Source organism: Scyliorhinus canicula, chromosome 6 (assembly GCF_902713615.1).
Source record: "Scyliorhinus canicula chromosome 6, sScyCan1.1, whole genome shotgun sequence".
In the NCBI taxonomy this organism is placed as follows: domain Eukaryota; kingdom Metazoa; phylum Chordata; class Chondrichthyes; order Carcharhiniformes; family Scyliorhinidae; genus Scyliorhinus; species Scyliorhinus canicula.
The window spans coordinates 42,087,709-42,112,482 of NC_052151.1; the positions used below are offsets into that span (position 1 = coordinate 42,087,709).

General features: G+C 45.1%; 1 protein-coding gene across 4 annotated transcripts in view; it reads left to right on the top strand.

The window, feature by feature from the left end:
* Nucleotides 1–24,774, top strand: part of pdss2 (prenyl (decaprenyl) diphosphate synthase, subunit 2) — a 262,929-nt gene that overhangs the window by 233,526 nt on the left and 4,629 nt on the right. For all 4 annotated transcript variants that reach the window (XM_038799236.1, XM_038799235.1, XM_038799233.1 and 1 more), the window contains one exon: nt 5,023–5,058. In XM_038799236.1, the coding sequence (XP_038655164.1) occupies nt 5,023–5,058 (36 nt within the window). The remainder of the gene's footprint in view (nt 1–5,022; nt 5,059–24,774) is intronic.

Genomic DNA, 24,774 nt, shown 5'->3' on the forward strand with positions numbered 1-24,774 from the left:
TTTGGTATTGTAACAACAACACAATAAACAATTTACATGAAACTATAAACATAGTGCAAAAGCCGTCTCCCTTCCTCACAGGTCCCACCTTTATTAACCCCCGACTCTAAGCTATACCCCACCCCAGCTGCCGATTAATTTTCCGCGAAGAAGTCGACGAACGGTTGCCACCTCCGGGCGAACCCTAACATTGACCCTCTCAAGTCGAACTTGATTTTCTCCAAACAGAGAAAGCTAGCCATATCCGATAGCCGTACCAGTAACAGCCTCCCCGAACAGGCGCCGGAATGTGGCGACTAGGGACTTTTCACAGTAACTTCATTGAAGCCTACTCGTGACAATAAGCGATTTTCATTTCATTTCATTTCATAGCCAGGTCTCCGACTTCGGCGACTTTGAGTCCCTCCAAGCTAATAGTATCCATCTCCGGGCTATCAGGGAGGCAAAGGCCAGAACGTCTGCCTCTTTCTCCTCCTGGATTCCCGGGTCTTCCGACACCCTGAAAATCGCCACCTCTGGACTCAGTGCCACCCTTGTTTTTAACACCATGGACATGACATCTGCAAACCCCTGCCTAAATCCCCTAAGCTTTGGACATGTCCAGTACATGTGGACATGGTTTGCTGGTCCTCCTGCACATTTTGCACACCTGTCTTCTACCCTGTCACGTGAGCCCGATGAATGACCTTAAATTGTATCAGGCTGAGCCTGGCACATGTCGCAGATGCGTTGACTCTACTCAACGCGTCCGCCCATAGACCATCCTCTATCTCTCCTCCCAGCACCTCCTCCCACTTGCGCTTCAGCACTTCCGTCTGCGTCTCCTCTGACCCCATAAGTTCCTTGCAAATGTCCGAGACGCTCCCTTCTCCTACCCCCCTCTGGAAACTACCCTGTCCTGAATCCCCCTTAGCGGTAGGAGCGGGAAGGATGACACCTGTTTACGTCGGAAGTACCGCAGCTGCAGATACCTGAATTTGTTTCCCCTCGCCAACCCAAACTTCCCCTCCAGCGCCCTCATACTCGGAAAGCTCCCCTGTATAAACAAATCCTCTCAATCCCTGCTCTCCGCCATATCCGGAATGCCCCATCCATACCTCCCGTGGCAAACCGGTAATTATTACAGATTGGGGACCAGACCGATGCTCCCTATGCTCCCACATGTCTCCTACATTGCTTCCAGACTCTCAGGGCCTCCACCACCACGGGGCTGGTGGAGTACCGTGCCAGCGGGAACGGCAGAGGCGCAGTTACCAATGCCCCCAGGCAGGTGTCCTTGCATGAAGCCGCCTCCATAAACCCCCATGCCGACCCTCCCTCACCACCCACTTCCTGATCATGGCTATATTCGCCGCCCAGTAATAGTTATTAAAATTTGGCAGCGCCAGCCCGCCCCCCCCCCCCCCCCCCCCCCCCCCCCGACTCCGCTCAAGCATTACCTTCCTTACTCGTGGGATCTTGCCCGCCAAAACGAAGCCAGTGACCACTTTGTTGACCCGTTTAAAAAAGCACCGCGGAATAAAGATGGGGAGACACTGAAATACCAACAGGGAGGTCCGTCATCCTCACCGTCTGCACCCTCACAGCCAGTGACAACGGAAGCGCGTCTCATCTCCAGAAATCGTCCTTCATTTGGTCTACTAGTCGGGCCAGATTTAATTTATGCAGCCGGTCCCATTCCCGCACCACATGAATGCCGAGGTACCTAAAGCTTCCCCCTACTAATCTAAACGGCAGCTCCCCTAATCGCCTCTCCTGTCCACTCGCCTGGACCGCAAACATCTCACTTTCTCCCATATTTAGCTTATACCCCCCTGGAATCCTCATGATGTCTTCCATCCCCTCTATTGGGTCCGATACATACAGAAGCAGGTCGTCTGCATAGAGCGCGACTCTGTGCTCCACCCCCCTCCCCCCGGAGCAGTCCCTTGAGGCTCTGAGAGCAATTGCCAACGGCTCTATAGCTAGAGCGAACAACAGTGGGGAGGGGGGCATCCATGTCTCGTCTCCCGGTGCAGTCTGAAATAGTCCGCTGTTGTCCTATTCAGCCGTACGCTTGCCACAGGAGCCTGATACAGCAACCTGACCCAGTCAATAAAGCCCCGCCCAGAGCCGAACCATCCCAGTGCGTCCCACCGATAATCCTATTCTACCCGATCAAATCCCTTTTCTGCATCCATTGCAATCACTACCACCACCTCCGTAACTTCCGGGGGCATCATGATCATGTTTAACAACCTTCTTACATTGGCCATCAACTGCCTACACTTAACAAACCCCATCTAGTCCTACCCAATAACGTCCAGAACACAATCCTCAATCCTGGAGGACAAAACTTTGGCCAGCAATTTAGCACCCATATTCAACAGGGATATTGGCTTCCCACACAGCTTCGGTCCCACACAGCTTCGGGTTCTTGTCCTGCTTCAGAATCAGCGAAATAGTGTCCTGCGACATCGTCGGGGCAGCACCCCTCCTTCAACACCGGCCCCAATATCCGAGAGAACGTTTTATAAAACTCCACTGGGTTACCGTCGGGCCCCGGAGCTTTACCCAACTGCATGGCCTTCAGACCCTCCACTATCACTTCCAGCCCGATCGAGGCCCCCAGCCTTTCTACCCGCTCCCCGTCCACCTTTGGGAAATTCAGCCCCTCCAAGAAGTGCCTCATCCCCTCCGACCTATACAGCCTACTGTAGAAATCCCTAAATGCCTTATTCACCCCTGCTGAATCACCAACCAGGTTCCAACCTCCATCATTTATTTTCCCTGTCTCCCTGGCTGCCTCCCTCTTTCTAAGCTGCTATGCAAGCATTCTGCTGGCCTTCTCTCCATGCTCATAGATCACCCCCTTCGCCTTTCTCAGCTGCTCCACCGCCCTCCCTGTGATTAACAAGCCGAACTCCGCCTGTAGCCTCCACCGTTCCCTTAAAAGTCCTGCCTCTGGGGTCTCCACGTACCTCCTATCGATCTGTAGTATCTCCTTTACCAGTCGGTCCGTCTCTGCCCTGTCCACCTTCTCCCTGTGGGCCTGTATCGAGATCAGCTCCCCTCTGACCACCACCTTCAGTGCTTCCCAGCCCATCGCTGCTGAAATTTCCCCCGTGTCGTTGACCTGCAGGTAGCTCTGAGTACATTTCCTCAGCTGCTGTCACATCCCTTCGTCAGCCAAAAGTCCCACATCTAACCTCCATTGCGGGCGCTGGTTACTGTCTTTGCTAACCTACAGGTCAACCCAGTGCGTAGCATGGTCTGAGATTGTGATCGCCGAGTACCCTGTGTCCACCACCCCTGCCAGTAAGGCCCTGCTGAAAATAAAGAAATCAATCTGGGAGTACACTTCATGCACGTGTGAGTAGAAGGAGAACTCCTTCGTCCTCGGCTGCCCAAATCTCCATGAATCCCCCCCACCCCCCATCTGCTCCATGAACCCTTTTAGTTCCTTTGCCAGTGCTGGCACCCTACCTGTTTTCGAGCTTGACCGGTCCAAGCCAGGGTCAATAATTGTGTTGAAGTCCCCTCCCATGACCAACCTGTGCGAGTCCAGGTGCGGTATCTACCCCAGCATCCTCTTTATAAAGTCCACATCATCCCAATTTGGCGCATACACATTTACTAATACCACCTGCACCCCCTCCAGTTTCCCACTGACCATAATGTACCGACCTCCCACATCCGAGACTATTCTAGCCGTCTCAAACACCACCGGCTTATTGAGCAGGATTGCGACCCCCCTCGTCTTTGAATCCTGTCCCGAGTGAAAGACCTGACTGACCCAGCATTGCCTCAGACTAATCTGGTCAGCTACTCTAAGGTGCGTCTCCTGCAGCATTACCACGTCCGCCTTCAGTCCCCTAAGATGCGTGAACACACGTTCCCTCTTGACCGGCCCATTTAACCCTCGAACATTCCAGGTGATCAGCCTAATTGGGGGACTCATTGTCTCCCCCTTCGCCGATCAGCCATCCCCTTTTTTGGGCCCGCCTACAACCCATGCTCCGCGCCTCCACCGGTCCGCCCCCAGGCAGCCTCCGCCCCCAGCCTCCTCTCTGTCCCTTAGCCCAAGTCCCTCCCTAGTCAGCAGAATATTTACCCCCTCCCCAGTAACAACACTCTGTAACCAGACCCCTTTAAGAAACCTAACATGTGCACACCCCCCACTGCTCTTCCATGAGCTAGTCCGCCCAGCTAGCTTGGTGTCCCCATCCCTGGTGCTGGATAGTCTTTTATGCAGGGCTTTGCACAATCTCAAGAATGCTTGACAGCCAATGGAGCATCTTTTGAAGTGTAGTTACTGCTGTGCTGTAGAAAATGTAGGAAAATAAGGAAGCTGTAGACCTTGCTGCCAGTAGCAGAGCAGAGGGAAGAAGAGTGCATCCGAGGCTGGTGTAGTCAATGAACGTAATGCAGTTGAAATAAAATTCTTGAAATTAGGTAGCCTTTCTCGAGCAACCAAGAGATGTGGAAACAGAAGCTTGATGGATTCCAAGCTTCCACTTCTGAAGTAATTGTGTGACCACTATTTGTAAGCATGACCCTTGACAGATTGTGATTTGCTGAGTTGGAAAAGGTAAACCTGTTTGGTATTGACCATATTTATAGTCCACTAATCATTGAAACCATAACTACAGAAATGGGAAATGGAGCTAGGGTTTCAAATCATACTGCCTATTGAACCAAGTTATAATGGCAGTATTACAATTGGGAAAACTAGGGTGAGATCTTCCAGCTGTTCACACTGGCAACGCCCGCCCGCCATAGGTTTCCCGGCTAGGTAGATTCAATGGGAAATCCGGCCAACAGTGGGCAGGTTCCTGTTGCCAATAAACACACCGTGAGGAGGCCAAAGAATCTTGCCCCGAGTCCACGGAACCTAATGTCCAGCAGAGCCTTTTAAGAGAATAGGCAATGATGGTGAATAAAAATGAAATTAAAATTAGTTTGTAAATTGTATTTTAGTTGATTCCAGTTCCACCATTGATGCAAAATATTTATTGTTTACCACTTTGTCTCTGTTTTTAGGCTAAAGTAAATGGAAGGCAACCTGACTACCCAAAGGTATGTTCTTCATTTTTATGATGTATTATAGTTGAAGTGTTTGATTCATTAAAGAAACAAAATTAGTTGTAATAATAGAACTTCTTTGCCCATCACAAAAGCTACATATTAAACGTACGTGTTAAAGGAGCAATTATTTTCCAGTAATTGTACTTCCGCATCAGTGTACGAATACTAATATTTTTGTATGTGGTCAGATATTAATGAATAGATAATAAGGAGAGGGGAGGTTGGATTCTGTCAGTCCTTCCACAACCCTTCAATCTGAAATAGTCTCCTGAATGAAGATCCAGGCTGGGTCATGTTACCTCAGCCTTCTTTCTGAAGTGGGAGCCTCTGTTCTCTATGAATTGCCTTCTTTCTCGTGCCTTTCCACCTCCTAATAAAAACTTCTGAAACGGACAGTAGAAAAACAAGGCAGTGACACAACAATAAAGCAGATAAGGTTCCTTCTGACTGCGCAGCAGATTTGTCAGAGTCATACAGCACAGAAACAGGCCCTTTGGCTCACCATGTCTATGCCAATCTATACTAATCCCATTTATCAGCACTTGGTCCATAGCCTACTATGCCGTTGCGATTTAAGTGCTCATCCAGATGTTTCTTAAATGTTGCGAGAGCACCTTCTTCCACCGCCCTCTCAGGCAGCGAATTCCATATTTCCACCACCCTCTGGGTCCCCTCTAAACCACTTACTCCTCATCTTAAACCCTCTGATCTTAGACACCTCTGCCATGGGGAAAAGATTCTTGTGATCTACCCTTTCGATGCCTCTCATTTTGTAGACATCTAACAGATCCCTCCCCTGCTCCAGGGAATACAAACCCAGCCTATCCAGTCGCTTCACACAGCTGAAACTTTCCATCCCAGGCAACACCCTGGTAAATCCCCTCTGCACCCCTTCCAGTGCAATCATGTCCTTCCGATTGCATGGTGACCAGAACTGCACATAACATTCCATCTGTGGCCAAACCAATGTTTGATAAAGTTGTACCAAGACCTCCCTGCACCTATATTCTATGCCCGCCAAGAAGACAAGGATTCCATATGCCTTCTTCACCACCCTATCTACCTGTGCTGCCACCTTCAGGGATTCATGAACTTGTACACCAATGTCCCTTTTTTCCTCAATACTCCCTTGGGACCTACCGTTCATGGTGTACATCCTACTGTTATTAGACCTCCCAAAATACATCACCTCCCACGTATCAGGATTAAATTCCATCTGCCATTGCTGTGCCCATCTTACCAGCTCATCAATATCAGTCTGTCGCCTCAGACTCCTCACTATCAACAACACCGCCGATTTTCGTGTAATCTGCAAACTTACTAATTATACCTTCTATATTCACATCCAAGTCGTTCATTAATACAACAAATAGCAAGGGTTCCACCACCGATCCCTGCGGTGCACCGCTGGTCACAGGCTTCCAACAGTGCCTACTTGATTTGTACAGACCAAGAAGGTAACAGGTTTGTTCCTTAGACTGTGCTGAGTTAATTGACCTCAGTCTGAACAGGGGCGGGAAGGTAAAGGAACAGTCGTGGTGTTGACAGTCTCTGTCAACCAGGGTCATCAAGGCACCTGTGGAACCATTGCAACCACAGAGTAATGCAAAGAAGAACCATGAGACTGACCGGGTTGAACTACAGGAAAGCCTGGGTCACCTGGATAATCAGAGACTTTTTCAAGAGTCGGTTGGATGATGTAAGGGAGGTCTGTAAGTCTTATACTGTATTATATTCACAAGATTGGCTCAGTGACCTCTGCTGGAATGAATGGAGATTGATTTTAGAAACAAATGGCAAATTAGAACAAAACAGCACCAAGGCAAAACAACAGCGAAGGAGGGAGAGTGGGAAAAAAACAATCAGGTGCTTCCCGATGTTGGTGAATGAAAGTTTTATTTAATGCTGAAGCAACTAATAGATAAACCCAATTTTGGGGGGGGGGACAGCATATTATGTCAGTACTTTGCATTTCAGTGCTTGTGTAGATTTAATTTTGGATTCAATTTTTGTTGTCTATTAGCTACAGTATTGCTTTAAGTTATGACAGATTTGAGGTGCATGGAATGTGATTTAGTCCTCTGTTCCGCCGTAGCCCTATTATTGGCGATGAGCACTCATTTTTATGACAGGAGAATTGTCAAGTGGACAACCCTAGTTTTGGAAATGGTGAGACCCTGTTGGCTATGGCAACCGGCTGATGCTCAAGAGTGGCTGCAATACACATTGCTTTGAATGCTGTCTGTCCATATTTTGGTGATGGTCTCCCTCATACAGCAACTGCTTTTGTCCCCGGTTCCTGATGCTCTTGAATAATGTATTTAAGTTACATTTAGGCTATTTCAGTGTTATTTGTTTAGTGTCAGGGAAATCACATAAAGAAAACCATGAAACATTTCTGAAATCCAAAAACACTTTCCCTTAAATTTCTATCAACAACTTGTTTTCTGGTAAGATTAACTTCACTGTGTTCATGTGACATCCTTGTAATTATCTGGGACGCAATATTGTAGAAGTAGTCTGGGCCCGCTTTCCTGCTCCAGCTCTCTCGGGTAGCCTAAAGGGAGATGCATGAGGGATAGGAAGCCAATTGAAATCTTCTGATGCTTGGATTTTGAAGCTTGTAGAAATATGAATAATAAATACCTGATATCCCGGCCAAGTTGATTTATTTTTCCTACATTGACCTAACTTATTTGAGTATTACATAGAATGTTTTTCTATAAAATACAAATAGACCAAAAAATGTGCTTTAATTGACAAACGTTCTATTGCCCTAGGAAGCTAAGAATCTGAGCGACATGGACAAATTTGAAACATAGAATGGCACACCAGAAATATTTTCTACACTAAACTAAGCTTTCACAGTAACCAGCCTTTACACCATCCAATATTAACTTGTGGGAAGGATAGTGGACAGATATGCTTAATAAACTTAGTTTAATAATAAATATTCACGAAGTAATGCGCAACAACTTTCACTTGACTGAGCAAGAAGAGCAGGAAACACCACATGGTAACAGAACTGTGGATGTACCTCCACCACCTGGATTATAGCAATTCAAGGTGGCTGCTCATCTCTACCTTCTCGAGGGCAATTAGGGATGGGCAAATGTTGGCCTTGTTTGCTTTCAGGCAAGCTAGTGAATGTTTAACGATAGTAGATGGTAGGATTGAAAAACCAACCATGGGAGGAACTATCCAGGGCCCCGCTTTGTGCTCCTGGACTGAGTACAGTTTTTTTTTATGGCTCGTGATCAACCTGCATTGAGACCCTCATGCAGAGCTGCAGCTATCAATTATAATGTCCTGCAGACAAACAGTCAACCAGTTCTGTATCCAGCTTTAAACTTGCACACCAATTATATCGCACAAATTTTACTTCAATAGTTTTATGTAGAGGCACTTTATTGAAGGCTTGGTGGAAATTCAGGTTCACAAATATCAAGCCTCCGACAACTCTGTCACCTCTCCAAGAAAATCAATTCAACCAAGTTATACTCCCGTTTCCAATTGTCATGTTGGGATTCTCTAATTAAAGCCGCTCATTGCAAGGATTTGAACAGCACATTATGTCCAATTGGAGTCTTCCCTTGTCCTCCCTGTTGCTATCAGGATCACAAATAAACCTGTTTATCACAGAGAAAAACAAAAACCTGAAGAATTTCTACTCCAGATATCAACGCTGCAAAGTCCTAACTCTTCACGGTGAATCTCTTCCCCATCTGGAGGATTCTTCTACACTTTTACACCATTAGGATAAACCAGGGCCAAAGTTTTCATGGTAACATTGCACTGGCGTTTTCATGACATAAAATTGTAAATCTCTTTTTGTGCTGGTTCATCCCAGATGATTCTTCATCCCAGAGAGAAAGGCAAATATTTCCCATATGAAATAAATATTTTGTAGTTTTAAATTTGACTGCTCATTTCCCACGGTGTTTTTAAAAGAATTTTTTTTTCAGAAAGGAGCAGTATTTTTAACTTATTCAATTGAGTTAGTGCACATTGTGCTCACAGTGTTTGCAGAATCGGACTATTTTCATTTATTAGCTCATGTAGTTTTCGCCGCAAGATATTTTGGGTAGTGTAATGTAACCAGGTGCTTTGGGTAGTTTGTTGTTTTTAGCCCAAGAATCAGATGTGTGGGAGTTAGTGTTTTGACAGATGTTGGGGAGTGATTGTGAAGATGGACTAGTTCTTCAACAATAGATGAATGGATCTCTTGCTATGTGTAGTGGGCTGGGATAGGGGTTGTGTTCAGTGGCAGGATCCTTCAGGCCTTTATACTTTGAGTGAATTAACAAGCCATTTATCAGTATGTTGCTCAGATTTCCACAGGTGATGCATGTAGACTGATCCTGCGACTGGACAATTCAGATTCCAGAGGGGCCCCTGGCCGAGATTCTCTGAAATCCCGGCCAAGTGTTGATGCCGGAGTAAACACCGGAGTGATGTACGCCGCATCAACAGGCCTCCTGGCCCAGTAATTCGCTGTTTTTTAGGGGGCTAGAAAGGCAGTGGAGTGCTGCGCGCCGCTCTGGTGCCCAAAGGCGGCCGTGCACGGCCGGCGCGAGTCCACACATGCGCGCGATGGCGGTCTCCGCGCCGGGGCATGTGCATGGTTGCCGTCTCCGCGCCGGCGCAGAGCAACATGTCGGGGACCTCCAGATCGCGCCGCCCGCCGATCGGAAGCCCCCGATCGCAGGCCTGGACCCCGTGGAGCGCCCCCTCCCCGCAGTCAGACCCCCCACCACCAGGATGTCCACAGAGGTCGCGGGTCCGAGCTCCTGCCGGATGGTACCAGGTTTGAACCACGCTGGCGGTACTCGGCTGGAGTTCGGCCGGTCGCTTGCTGAGAATCGCCGCATAGGCCTATTTCAGTGGCGCTGCGGTGTGGCGCGAATCTCGTGCTCCCTGTCCCCTGGCTTGGTAGATACTGACCTTTTGTTTAAAAGGTGGAGGAAAGGAAACAGTGGGGGAAAGTTACTGAACAGGAGTCTGTTCATTAACTTTTAACGAAGCATAAAACATTTATTAAACAAGAAAATGAGCTATATTACACCAGACGAAAAGGTTGGGCCGATCTAAATACACCAGCACAAGAAAGTTATTCAAATATTCACTATTTCTTCACACAAACTATATCTTTACAGACAGGTACAAATTTGAAAAGATAAAATTATTTATCATATATCTTATATTCGAATATTATGGGTAAGTATGGGATATAAGAACATAAGAACTAGGAGCAGGAGTAGGCCATCTGGCACCTCGAGCCTGCTCCGCCATTCAATGAGATCATGGCTGATCTTTTGTGGACTCAGTTCCACTTTCCGGCCCGAACACCATAACCCTTAATCCCTTTATTCTTCAAAAAACTATCTATCTTTACCTTAAAAACATTTAATGAAGGAGCCTCAACTGCTTCACTGGGCAAGGAATTCCATAGATTCACAACCCTTTGGGTGAAGAAGTTCCTCCTAAACTCAGTCCTAAATCTACATCCCCTTATTTTGAGGCTATGTCCCCTAGTTCTGCTTCACCCACCAGTGGAAACAACCTGCCCGCATCTATCCTATCTATTCCCTTCATAATTTTATATGTTTCTATAAGATCCCCCCTCATCCTTCTAAATTCCAACGAGTACAGTCCCAGTCTACTCAACCTCTCCTCATAGTCCAACCCCTTCAGCTCTGGGATTAACCTAGTGAATCTCCTCTGCACACCCTCCAGTGACAGTATGTCCTTTGTCAAGTAAGGAGACCAAAACTAAACACAATACTCCAGGTCTGGCCTCACTAACACCTTATACAATTGCAGCATAACCTCCCTAGTCTTAAACTCCATCCCTCTAGCAATGAAGGACAAAATTCCATTTGCCTTCTTAATCATCTGCTGCACCTGTATACCAACTTTTTGCGACTCGTGCACTAGCGCACTCGGGTCTCTCTGCACAACAGCATGTTTTAATATTTTGCCATTTAAATAATAATCCCGCTTGCTGTTATTCCTACCAAAATGGATAACTTGACATTTGTCAACATTGTATTCCATCTGCCAGACCCTAGCCCATTCATTTAACCTATCCAAATCCCTCTGCAGACTTCCAGCATCCTCTGCACTTTTTGCTTTACCACTCATCTTAGTGTCATCTGCAAACTTGGACACATTGCCCTTGGTCCCCAACTCCAAATCATCTATGTAAATTGTGAACAATTGTGGGCCCAACACTGATCCCTGAGGGACACCACTAGCTACTGATTGCCAACCAGAGAAACATTCATTAATCCCCACTCTTTGCTATCTATTAATTAACCAATCCTCTATCCATGCTACTACTTTATTCTTAATGCTATGCATCTTTATCGTATGCAGCAACCTTTTGTGTGGCACCTTGTCAAAGGCTTTCTGGAAATCCAGATATACCACATCAATTGGCTCCCCGTTATCTACTGCACTGGTAACGTCCTCAAAAAATTTCACTAAATTAGTTAGGCACGACCTGCCCTATATGTGAACAAACCAGCGAACTGTGGTCAGATACACTACTCTCCAAAGTAAGTGACCGATGCAACCAAAGCAAATTCTACGGCTTTCTCAACAACCCGCCCAAATGCTCGTGACCCCTTGAGCCAACCAGTCTCGCTGAAAGTCTGTCTTCCCACAGGGGTTTCCAATCTCTATATTTGAAGAACTTGCCCCTGAATTTTCTCCACTCAAACGGCTTATAGATTATCATAGAATTTATAGTGCAGAAGGAGGCCATTCGGCCCATCGAGTCTGCACCGGCTCTTGGAAAGAGCACCCTACCCAAGGTCAACACCTCCACCCTATCCCCATAACCCAGTAACCACACCCAACACTAAGGGCAATTTTGGACACTAATGGCAATTTAACATGGCAAATTCACCTAACCTGCACATCTTTGGATTGTGGGAGGAAACCGGAGCACCCGGAGGAAACCCACGCACACACGAGGAGGATGTGCAGACTCCGCACAGACAGTGACCCAAGCCGGAATCAAACCTGGGACCCTGGAGCTGTGAAGCAATTATGCTAGCCACAATGCTACCGTGCTGCCCGTGCTTGGCTTGAACAAGGATACATCTCCAGGGTATCAATCTTTCCTTCCAAGCACATTTCAGATCTTTGGCCTTGCCAAGCAGAATACCACAGCTCCAAAAGGGTAACTTTGCCTTAAAGGCATGCAGCATTGAGTCACTAAAATTTGGCTGCCCTCTCGGATCTTCTGAGTTTCTCTAGAGCCCACTTTGCTTCATGTCTGTTCCCCACGCTTTCTTTAACTTGAGCCTTTTTCTTTGTTCCTGGTGTTTATCTTGACTCAGTGGGATCTATCTTTGATGCATCTTTGTCCGTGCCTGGGACTTACTTCGGGACCTTTTTCTGTCCCAATTGCTGGTTTGGGACGTTCTCTTTGTGCCCCGTCCCCATGTTCTGCTGCCTAGAATACCTTCTCTCGAATGACACTCCGGTTCCAGGTCACCTGCAGTTTCACAACGTTTCACTTCTTTGCTTCCTTGTCTTTCTGCGCACCTGCACAGGACCATTTCCCAGTCTACAGAATGTAAAAAGACTAACAGTGCATGTGCAGACCTTTCCTGGCTGGCGCACGTGCGTAAGACTTAAAGATTATAAAAGAAAAACTGCGCTTGTGCTGCCATTTCCTGGTAGGCGCAAGCAGCCGAGGCCTGCTGGGAACTGGAATTCCTCCGAACTCCCGGTTTGAAAGTAAAGTATCTTTATTGACCTGACGTTTTGTAACTCTGGCCTCCACACCTTTCACCATCCACTCCTCCACTATCATGTGGCCTGGATCTTGTTTCTAGGCCCCTTCTGACTGCTTGGTTTTTCAGGAATTTGTTTCATCCTTCTTTACAGATCTTGAACAAAAGAAAGCTATATTTCGACGGTGAAGGAGGTGATTTATATGAGACGTGGCCATTCTGTGGATAGAGGCTGCAAAATCCTGTAAAATAGGATTTCCTGTCTCCTGGTATTGAATGGGGAATATAATGTACCACAAACACTGAAGCATTGAGGCACTTTATTGTATATCCTACCTTAAGTAAATTTTCCTTATAAATAACTGGACATTTTAGGTGGGTGGGAACAGAAGAGTAAAAGATGGTCGAATGAGGCTGCAAAGAAAGTGGTCTACGTGCAAGACAAATACGTTGTTAAATGAAACATTTATATACAAGCATTGCCTTCAGCACTTCTGGCTCGACTGGCATCGAGAGCAATCTACAATTGTTCTTTCCCTGTGGCAGTGATGAATACAGAGCCACCACGGGCCACTTCTTGCCTTAGAAAGTGTTCACCTGCTGTCTGTGCATTGCCACTCTGGATATCCTTATTCTGACATCCACACAGCTCCATAGCCAGAAGAACACAACCGAAAGCAGGAACTAAAAAAAACACACTTGTGCACGCAATGGCTTGAAGTCAAAGTGTTACTGTGCAATACAAACTGATCCATAAACCTGGCCAGAGCAAATCAGCTCTTAAATGTGATACGCACACAGGTAAAACTGCACTCTTGTGGGTTAGAGTAAATGTGCAGCACGTTGTGCTCAACGTGGTCAGGATATCCACGGAACTTTGGTTTATTTTTCGGGCAGTCAGACGCTGACCACGTTGACTAATTATGAAGTGCGTGCCTGTTTTTGTTTTTTTGATCATGTTTAAATTCTTCCTATAACGCGTTGTGCACCCTATCGAAAGGAGCGGTGTGAAATGAGAACAGGCCTGCAGGCATATATTTCTGTTTAACAATTGTGCTAAAGAGTATTTATTGCACTGCTGTTCCAAAGTTGTATGCAGGTCGAGTATGAATATAATACTATATTCCTGCTTATTTACTCGGGCATTGATTTTCCTAATCTGGGAGGAAACTATATGTGCGATGTATTTCAATCGTTTTGTGTTTTTAATTATTTCTGAGATAACCTCTTTTATTATTACAGAATTAAAATGAATATCAAAGCACTATAATTGAAGATTGTTGTGGGGGGTGCGGATAATTGTTTCACTAATTTGCTGAAGGGGCTTGTGACATTTTTCCACACAAGTTCCGTGGTGGATATAAAACTAAATGGCAGTAAATGGCCTCATTCTCTGGGTGCCCTGACTCGTCAGCAGGCCATGAAATTCTTTTCCAACTTAAAAGTACAATAAACCATAAACCTCTTTATATTTGTACAAATCCCGTTATATTGCTGTTAATTACAATTTCTCCTTTTGATTATACAGAATTTATATAAGTCTGCTATGGTTAAATGGCTTCAGTGCTTTATTTATCTAAAATATGGGGGGGGGGGGGGGGGGGTCGGGGGTCAGGAGGTGAGTTACTTGCCGTAGGATTCCTAGCCTTTGACCTGCCCTGGTAGCCAGTCCAGTTCATGGCTAATATGGCTAGTCCAGTTCAGTTTCTGATCAATGGTAACCCCCCCAGGATGTTGATTGTGGGGGTTCAGTGATGGTAATGCCATTGAATGTCAAGGCGCGGTGGTTAACTCAACACCATCCAGGACAAAGCACTGAGCTTGATTGCTCCCCCTTCCACAAACATTCAAACCTCCACCACCGCCGAACAGTGGCAGCCATGAGCTAAATTTCATATATAAATAACGCACTCCCTATTGCGTATCACTGTTCTGCCAATTGTACAATCCTGCACTATTTAATTTGCCGTTAGATAGATTGTCCTAAAAGTTCCCAGTGCTGCAGATCTCAGTCCAGATCATCTGGCTGGGTGCCTTGGCACTGCTCATCAGATTTGCTCTGACCCATCGCTACTGCCCCTTTACAGTCGGGGCCTCTGATCCTGGCTGGACTTCCATCATAAAGTCAGAAGTGGGGATGTTTGCGGATGACTGCACAATGTTCGCATCATTCGCGACTCCTCAGATAATGAAGCAGCCCATGTCCAAATGCAGCAAGACCTGGACAATATCCAGGCTTGTACTGACAAGTTGCAAGTTGCATTTGTGCCACATAAGTGCCAGGCAATGACCATCTCCTACAAGAGAAGATCTAACCATTGCCCCTTGACATTCAATGGCATTACCATCACTGAATCTCCCAAAATCAACATCCTGGGCGTTACCAGTGATCAGAAGCTGAACTGGACTCCCCACATTAATACTGTGGCTACCAGGGCAGGTCAAAGGCTAGGAATCCCTACGGCAAGTAATTCACCTCCTGACCCCCCCCCCCCCCCCCCCCCCCCAAAGACTGTCCATCATCTACAAGGCCCAAGTCAGGAGTGTAATGGCCATGATAGTTTCAGAAGCAGAAGAACTGAGACAGGGCTGGAAATGACAGTGTAAGTAGATGGTCTTGATGATGGCGACAGTCTGAAGTCAGAAACCCATTTCTGGGTCAAATAGAATGTCAAGGGTAGAAACAGTCTGGTTCAGCCTCATTTAGTGGTGTAAGGTTCCTCCTATTTAAACCCTGCTTGTTCCCTGTTTGCCCTTTTCTGTTATTTTTATCTTTACTATTACAATTTTTGTCTATGGACGATTAATGGGCCTATGTCTTTAATGCGGACTTTATCTTTAATTCGAGCAGAAGCCTGTTTTGGTCTAAACTGAAGATTGACCTTTGACCCTAAGGCAAAGCAGTCGGCATGAAGCGGTCTGTAATTCTAAACAGCAGATCCAGAGAGTTGTGCTGCTTTTGTTTCAAACAAGCAGATTTCAAAACCATTCGACTGATATCGGTGATGACTCAGAGTGATAGACATGGCTGGTGGCCAATCAGCTGGCTCAGAATGCTGGGCCTTGCCAATACCTGGTGGTGAATGGTTCTGACTTCTCTGGAAGGTTCTTCAGAGCCATTTTTACTTTCAGTTTGAATTCTGGCAGTGAAGGTGAAAGACCCAACTTAACAAACAATTATCTATCTCAGATTTAAAATTAACAATTGTTCTAGCCTCAACTGCTGTTTGTGGAAGAGAGTTCCAAACCTCTCCCACTCTTTGAGTGAAGAAGTGCTTCCTAACATCTTCCCTCACCTCACATTCCCTATACCCATGTGTTCTCTGACTGTGATCCTTTGTCCCACGTGGTTTTCTCTTTGAGTTCATGAATGTTTATAAACACCAAATTACTTCAAATGAAAATATCTTCAAATAATCTTTACTATGTACCAGAGAGGTTGGCAGGGAAACAGTTTAACCAATCTGTCTCCCCATTGGGAGAGCTCCAGAGTTCCTTCAGGCATCTTTTTCTATAATAAAAGCAAATTACTGTGGATGCTGGCATCTGAAACGAAAGAGAAAATGCTGGAAAATCTCAGCAGGTCTGGCAGCATCTTTGACAAAGCTTTGACAAAGAGTCATCGGACTCGAAACGTTAGCTCTTTTCTCTTCCTACAGATGCCAGACCTGCTGAGATTTTCCAGCATTTTATCTTTTTCCTATATATAATAAACTTGAATCTTGGAATACAGAGTAGAGTTTCAAAATTTGATGTTGATACCAAACATCACCTGAGATGAATCACCTGCCGCATGACGTAGGTCAGCAGAATGTTAGAGAATGGCATATGGAACTTCATAAAGAGAAATGTGAGGTGATGCATTTTGACAGAAGAGAAGGGGAGATCTTGATGTAACAAACTGTGTCAATGAGAGAACTTTTCTGGTTACTGATTAATATCTATCCTTTACTCCTTTGTGTTTCATAATGTAGCAAATTAAAGAATGTGCTCTGCCAATCATTATTTTATGAATGGAGCAGATTAAGGGTGATCCAGCTGTGGTGTTTAAAATTACAAAACAATCTGACAGAGTAGACCTCAGCAAATTTATTTTCAATAATTGAGGGGCCTATAACAAGAACACATCGATATAAGATTAAAGGTAAGAAATTAAACATAGAGAGTAGGTGATATTTTTTACACAGGGTTGCGGGTGATTGTAAAGGTGATTGAAGTGAAGATCGTGTCAACTTTTAAGAATAAGTTAAATTGGTATTCAATTGGGCGGCGCAGTGGTTAGCACTGCTGCCTCACGACATCGAGGACCCGAGTTCGATCCCGGTCCCGGGTCACTGTCCATGTGGAGTTTGCACATTCTCTACGTGTCTGCATGGATATCACCCCCACAACCCAAAGATATGCAGGGTTGGTGGATTGGTCATGCTAAATTGCCCCTGAGTTGGAAAAAAGTAATTGGGTACTCTAAATTTATTTTTGTTTCAATGACTTGGTGTTCGATGGAAAGAAGGTTAACTAGTATGGATGTTGATAGTTAAATTCTTCACCTGGTAGTCTGGCTCAATAAAATGAGAGATGGATTTGTAGGTATAGTATCATTTAATAATAAGCAACTTGCAAGGCTGGCTTACTCGTAGGACCTCAGAACACACACACAGCCGTCTTCTGGGAGCCCAGAGCAAGAGAGACCAAGGACAACGGGTCTCTGCAGATATATTCAAAATCACATTAAGATTCACATATAAGCTTCCCATTGGTCATTCTATACACCTCCTGACCTGGCCATATATCCTGATTGGGTCACTTGCATTTCTCAATCCTGGGCCCCTTGTTACCCAGCATCCTTTTCACCATTCTCTCCATGAGGCTACCCTCCCCCTTATCTAGCCAGGCTTTGCTGAATTCCTTTGTCTGTGAGCTCACTACCATCGGACCAGCCCTATTATCTATACTATTTTATATCACATTCATTTGTTCAATTCCTCATGGAAACCGGACAGGTACATGAGATTATAATCACATGTCAGTCAGATTGAAACTAAATACTACCACACTGGTGGGTGGATTCTATTCTTTGATATAAAATCATTTTGTTCTTCAAGAAATGCCGTCCATTCTAGTTTGCCTGTGTGTCCACATTTGTGCAAACACAGTTGTGCAATTTATAAATTCTGAGATGTGCAGAGAAATGATCCTAGAGCTTCATTTCAAGCTGAAACTCTGATGAGATGGCATTTGAAATGATGCTGTTATTGCACTGAATACTGAATTATTTGTGTTTCAATCCCAGTTGGTGTTCTAACTGGATGGGAAGATCCCAGAATGGAGCACTGGCACAAAAGTCCGTAACTTTTTCCTTTTTTATTTATTTGTTTGTTTGTTTCTGGGCAGGCGGTGGCGTAGTGGTATTGTCACTGGACTAGTAAACCAGAGACCAAAAATAATGCTCTGGGAACCCAGGTTCAAATCCCGCCACTGCAGATGGTGAAATTTGAATTCAATAAAGAATCTGGAATTAAAAATCTAATGATTACCGTGAAACCATTGTTGATTGTCGTAAAAACCCATTTGGTTCACTAATGCCCTTTAGGGAAGGAAATCTGCCATCCTTACATGGTCTGTCCTACAGCAATGTGGTTGACTCTTAACTGCTCCCTCGAGGGCAATTAGGGACGGGCAATAAATGCTGGTACAGCCTGCGACACCCACGTCCCATGAACAAATAAAAATAGATAAATAAAATGTGGAGGAACAGAGTCACAGGATGATGAATTAATTTTAAGAACAAGGAAAAAATAGAAATTAAACATGAGAGGTTGGATTATTAGATATGGTATGGTAAAGGTAACGTCACCATAGTCCCCCTTAACCATTATACACAGATTTTAAGATTAACATGGTTTACAAAGCACATCTTGAACTACAATGATGTCGGTAATACAAAGTCTCTTTAAGCACACAGATTGGCTATGCTCAAATACACTTTCCATTCTGAACCAAGTTAATGTTTGTGGATATCTCCTCCGAATCCCTCCAGTAATTATCACATGTGAGTTTCCAAACTCCACTCTCAAAAGTGCACTTTAAAATATTTTTTCATTACCTGGGTCTCACCCCCACAATCCAAAGATATGCAGGCTAGGTAGTTTGGCCATGCTAAATTACCCCTTAATGGGGGCGGGGGGAGAATTGGATGCGCTAAAATAATTTCTCATAAGTAGGCATGATTCAGCCACCACATTGCGCCCAGCTCCTGTGAAATCCCCAAATCAGCTCTGCGCCAGGCCGAACACGGGTCACCCAACCCATTTCACTCGGCACGATCTGGACCACACCCTCGCTGGGAGTGATCCAGATCAGCGTATTTAAGTTGACGGACCCCGCTTTCACCCAGCACATGGGAATCAACGGCCGTGATTGTGAGACAGCAACCTGGACCTTTGTCCAGCTTGAATATACCTATAGGTTTAACCCTTCCACGGAAGCATTTACTTAAACCCACTTAAAACTAGACCGAATTTCTAACATTTACCAATATAAATATAAATTGCTTAAAACTACCTTTGTTATCCTAACAGTTCTTATAGGCAGTCTGCAAAAACTTACCTGATTATCAGCCAGTACTGCTGCTGGCAGAAGAATAAATGCAAAAAAAATCCAAATCAAACTGATGTACAATTCTGTTTATTTCCTTTCTAAACCTCGCTCCTTGTGTTGGAAAGGGAATCGGTGCATCTGCATAACTAAAACATTCATATAGAAATCTGAAATTAATTACAAATATTGATAGCTATGTCAGCTTTTAAATGGATATTTTAAAACAACGAACAATGTGAAATGGTTGAGGCCTAGATAATATAATGAAAACAGAAGATGCTGGAAAAACTCTGCAGGTCTGACAGTTAACGTTTCGAGTCCAGTATTACTCTTCAGAACCCCAAGATCCATTGAGGATAGAATAAGGGCATAAAATGTCATGCTTTGCAGAACACAGATCTTTCAGCGTCAGAGGGGGAAACAGTCAGGTTATATTGAATATATGGTGAGGAGTGGGATTAGGAGAAGGGATTGGGTCAGAAGAAAGGATCTATAGGAGCATCAGTACCCATAGATTGTTGTAGCTTGTGTTTCTCAACACCTAAAAGGAAGAGAAAAATGTTTCTCGTTCCTGTGACAGATCATCAGATGAGACAAAAGCAGAAATGAAACTGGGGAGCAGGACAACTTGGAGATGAGGTGAATCGCTGCTGTTGGAGAGAGAGGTAGGGTGTGGATCTTGGGATGTGGCGGAACAGCAGTCCCAGGAACGTTGTATGACTCCGAGATACCTATAATCGTGAGTGGATTCAACACGTGAAGGTTCAGTTGAAATCCACATGGGGCAAGTTAGAGCCCAAGACAGTCACTGAGGAAGGTGAGGTGGCTGTGAAAGCAAGTTTTGGTAAACACCTTATCAAACACCAGGAAGACAATGGAAAGTATTGAAGGTGAACGCAAGAGACGAGCAAAATCCCTCCTGAGAACTTCGAGGTAAACATTCCTGGAAGAATGGGGCAGTGAACTAAACATTAACATAAAAGTACAGTACTGCGGAGCGGAAAGTGTTGCAAAAATTCAGCAGGTCTGGCAGCATCTGTGGAGAGAGAAACAAACGGTAACATTTTGAGTCCAATGACTTCTTCGGAACTCAGATAATGTAAATTGATTGCTACATTGGGAAGTTGCCATCACCTCCTGTTGCAAACTCTATTGTTTGCAGAATGGATTGGATTTTGTTTTTGCAAAAAGGGTGGTAAGTAAAATGTGGCTTATTTGGATAATCCGTATGACATGTTGGACCTGGGTTTGCAAAAGCACTTAAAATTGTGGAAATTTAAGATTAATTTTCAGCAGGCATAAAAAGTACCAGGTCATAAGCTGTACTTGCTGGAGGTGTTCAGTTGAATACTCAAAGGACCACTCTACATATAATTTACATTAGAAAGCATAGAATCTCAGTACAAATTGATCAGGTTTTCAGATGATAATAAGGGGGCCAGTGGAATATGGAGAAGCAGATTAGAAATTTCAAAATCTGCCTGAGAAAATATTTAAGGGGACAAAGAGAGAGGTGGATACTCAGCGAGACATTGGTGTCCTCGTGCATCAGTTGCTAAATGTAAGCGCGCAGGTATACCAGGCAGAAAAGAAGGCAAATGGTATGTTGGCCTTGTAGCAAGAGGATTTGAGGATAGCAAGAGGAATAATTTACTACAATTGTATCGGGCATTGGTGAGGTCACACCTGGAGTATTGTTTGCAGTTTTGGTGTCCTTATCTGAGGCAGGATGTTCTTGCTATAGAGGGAGTGCAGTGAAGGTTTACCTGGCTGATTCTGGGATGGCGGGACTGTCATATGAGGAGAGACTGAGTCGTTTAGGATTATATTCATTGGAGAGTGAGAGAGGATCTCATAGAAACTTAAAATTCTAACAGGGTTAGACAGGGTAGATTAAGAAAAAATGTTCCCGATGCTGGGGGAGCCCAGATCTCAGGGTCATAGTTTGAGGATAAGGGGTAAACGTTTTAGGACTGAGGGGAGGAGAAATTTCTTCACCCAGAGAGTTGTGAATCTGTGGAATTCACTACCACAAAGTAGTTGAGGCCAAAATGTGTAATTTCAAGAAGACGCTCGATATAGCTCTTGGAGCTAAAGGGATCAAGGGAGAGGGGGAAGACGGGATCAGGGCAGAAACTTGATGTTCCTGCTGTCTGTGTGGAGTCTGCACGTTCTCCCCGTGTGTGCGTGTGTTTCCTCCGGGTGTTCCGGTTTCCTCGCACAGTCCAAAGATGTGCAGGTTAGGTGGATTGGCCATGCTAAATTACCCTGAGTGTCAAAAAGGTTGGGTGGGGTTATGGGGATAGGGTGGATTTGTGGGCTTGGGTAGGGTGCCCTTTCCAAGGGCTGGAGCAGACCCGATGGGCCAAATGACCTCCTTCTGCACTGTAAATTCTATGATGGTCAGCCATGATCATAGTGAATGGCGAAGCAGGTTCAAAGGGCCGAATGGCATCCTCCTGCTTCTATTTCTATATATGTTTCAATGCAAAACAATGGCAAATTAATTTTAAGTACATATGAGGAAGTAAAAATGAGCAATCCATTTCATCAAGTAATAGAACATAGAACATTACAGCGCAGTGCAGGCCCTTCGGCCCACGGTGTTGCACCGTCCTGTGAAACCCTTCTAAAGTCCCTCTACACTATTCCCTTATTCTCCATATGCCTATCCAATGACCATTTGAATGCATTTAGTGTTGGCGAGTCCACTACTGTTACAGGCAGGGCATTCCACGCCCTTATTACTCTCTGAGTAAAGAGCCTACCTCTGACATCTGTCCTGTATCTATCTCCCCTCAATTTAAAGCTATGTCCCCTCGTGCTAGACATCACCATCCGAGGAAAAAGGCTCTCACTGTCCACCCTATCTAATCCTCTGATCATCTTGTATGCCTCAATTAAGTCCCCTCTTAGCCTTCTTCTCTCTAACGAAAACAGCCTCAAGTCCTTCAGCCTTTCCTCATATGATCTTCCCTCCATACCAGGCAACATTCTTGTAAATCTCCTCTGCACCCTTTCCAATGCTTCCACATCCCTCCTATAATGTGACGACCAGAACTGCACACAATACTCCAAATGCGGCCGCACCAGAGTTTTGTACAACTGCAACATGACCTCATGGCTCCGAAACTCAATTCCTCTACCAATAAAAGCTAACACACCGTACGCCTTCTTAACAACCCTCTCAACCTGGGTGGCAACTTTCAGGGATCTATGGACATGGACACCGAGATCTCTCTGCTCGTCCACACTACCAAGAATCTTACCATTAGCCCAGTACTCTGCCTTCCTGTTATTCCTTCCAAAATGAATCACCTCACACTTTTCTGCATTAAACTCCATTTGCCATCTGTCAGCCCAGCTCTGCAGCTTATCTATGTCCCTCTGTAACTTGTAACATCCTTCCGCACTGTCCACAACTCCACCGACTTTAGTGTCATCTGCAAATTTACTCACCCATCCTTCTAAGTTGTAATCGATTCTTCTCGCTCTGATATAAGGGAGGCATACAGAGAGAGTCAGAAGACTGATCACTAGTGCCAAAAGGCTGAGTTAGGAGGAGACACGGAAGAGGTTTGAACTCCTCCACCTTATAGAACAGTACAGCACAGAACAGGCCCTTCGGCCCTCGATGTTGCGCCGAGCAACGACCGCCCTACTCAAACCCACGTATCCACCCCATACCCGCAACCCAACCCCCCCTTAACCTTACTTTTTAGGACACTACAGGCAATTTAGCATGGCCAATCCACCTAACCCGCACATCTTTGGACTGTGGGAGGAAACCGGAGCACCCGGAGGAAACCCACGCACACACGGGGAGGACGTGCAGACTCCGCACAGACAGTGACCCAGCCGGGAATCGAACCTGGGACCCTGGAGCTGTGAAGCATTAATGCTAACCACCATGCTACCATGCTGCCACCTTGAAAGAAGGGATAAGAGGTGATCTTGTGGAGATCTGGAAGAGTAGTTGATTTACCATGACACTACACCTAGGTAGTTAAGACCAGAATTCTTCTAATGAAGCAAAGTTAGAGGGTGAAGAATAATTGGACAGTGGTAGCATTTAATTCCTATTTTAAACTTGCACATTTTTATATCCAGTGGTAAATTCCTGTATCCACATTTCTAATGGCAGCTGCCGGTATAACTTATCTCTGCTGTTCTCGCATCCTCCCTCTAGCGGTGGCGCTGCATACACTGGTTGACGGGTGCAATCACATGGAATGCATTTGTTACTATCGGCCAACGAATTTAAGGCGAGACTGGATTTCCGACAGGACCCGCAGCAAAGCAAACATGTTTGTTTACTCCGCAAACAGCAGAGCCAACGCAGTCTATTTACAGTGTCTATTTAAAAAGTGTCTCTATGAACCGCAGAAAACAACGTACGCCTGTCCTCAACTGCAACAACATCTCCTGATAAAGGCACGGTGATTTTGTAGAATCTTACAGCACAGAAAGGAACCATTAAGCCTGCCGTGCCTGTGCTGGATCTTTGAACAAGCTGCCCAATTTAGTCCCACTCCCTATCTTTTCCCCCTACAAATTAATCTTTTTTTAAAATAAATTTAGAGTAGCCAGTTATTTTTCTTTTCAAATTAAGAGGAAATTTAGCGTGGCCAATCCACCTAACCAGCACATCATTGGGTTGTGAGGTGGAATCAACGCAGACATGGGGAGAATGTGCTCAAATTAGTCCTCTTAATTAGACCTGCCCATTTACCTTTTGAATGTTCCTTTGAAATCCGATTGCACTGTTTTTTCTTGATGCGTTCCAAATCTTATCCACTACGCAATAAATTTCTTATCGTTTGCCTTCTGATTCTCTTGCCAATTATTTTATGTCTATAACTTATGCCGACGGATTCACTTGCCAGGGGAAAGGGTCTGTCCCCACTTGCTTTATCAATAGCCTTGATAATTTTGAGTACCTCAAATAGGTTTCTCCTTCACCTCCTTTGCTCTGAAGAGAACAATCCCAGCTTGTGCAACCTCTCTACATAACTGAAGCCTCTCACCCCTCGTATCATCCTGGTAAATCTCCTCTTGTCCCCTCGCCCGGGATTTGATATCCTTTCTAAAGCGTGGTGCCCAGAACTGTACACAATGCTCCAACTGCGGTTTAAATAGTGATTTGTCAAGGATTACAGTGACCTACTTTTGATTCAATGCCCCTGTTTACAATATCCAATTTTCTTTTCAAAAAAGGAAGACGTGCATTTATATAGCACTTTTTGTGATGTTGATTGGGGATAAATATTGACATGGGGAAAATTCACCTGCTGCTCTTCGAATAGTGCCATGAGATCTTTTACATCCGCCCAATCAGCTATATCGTGTCTCGGTTTAAGGT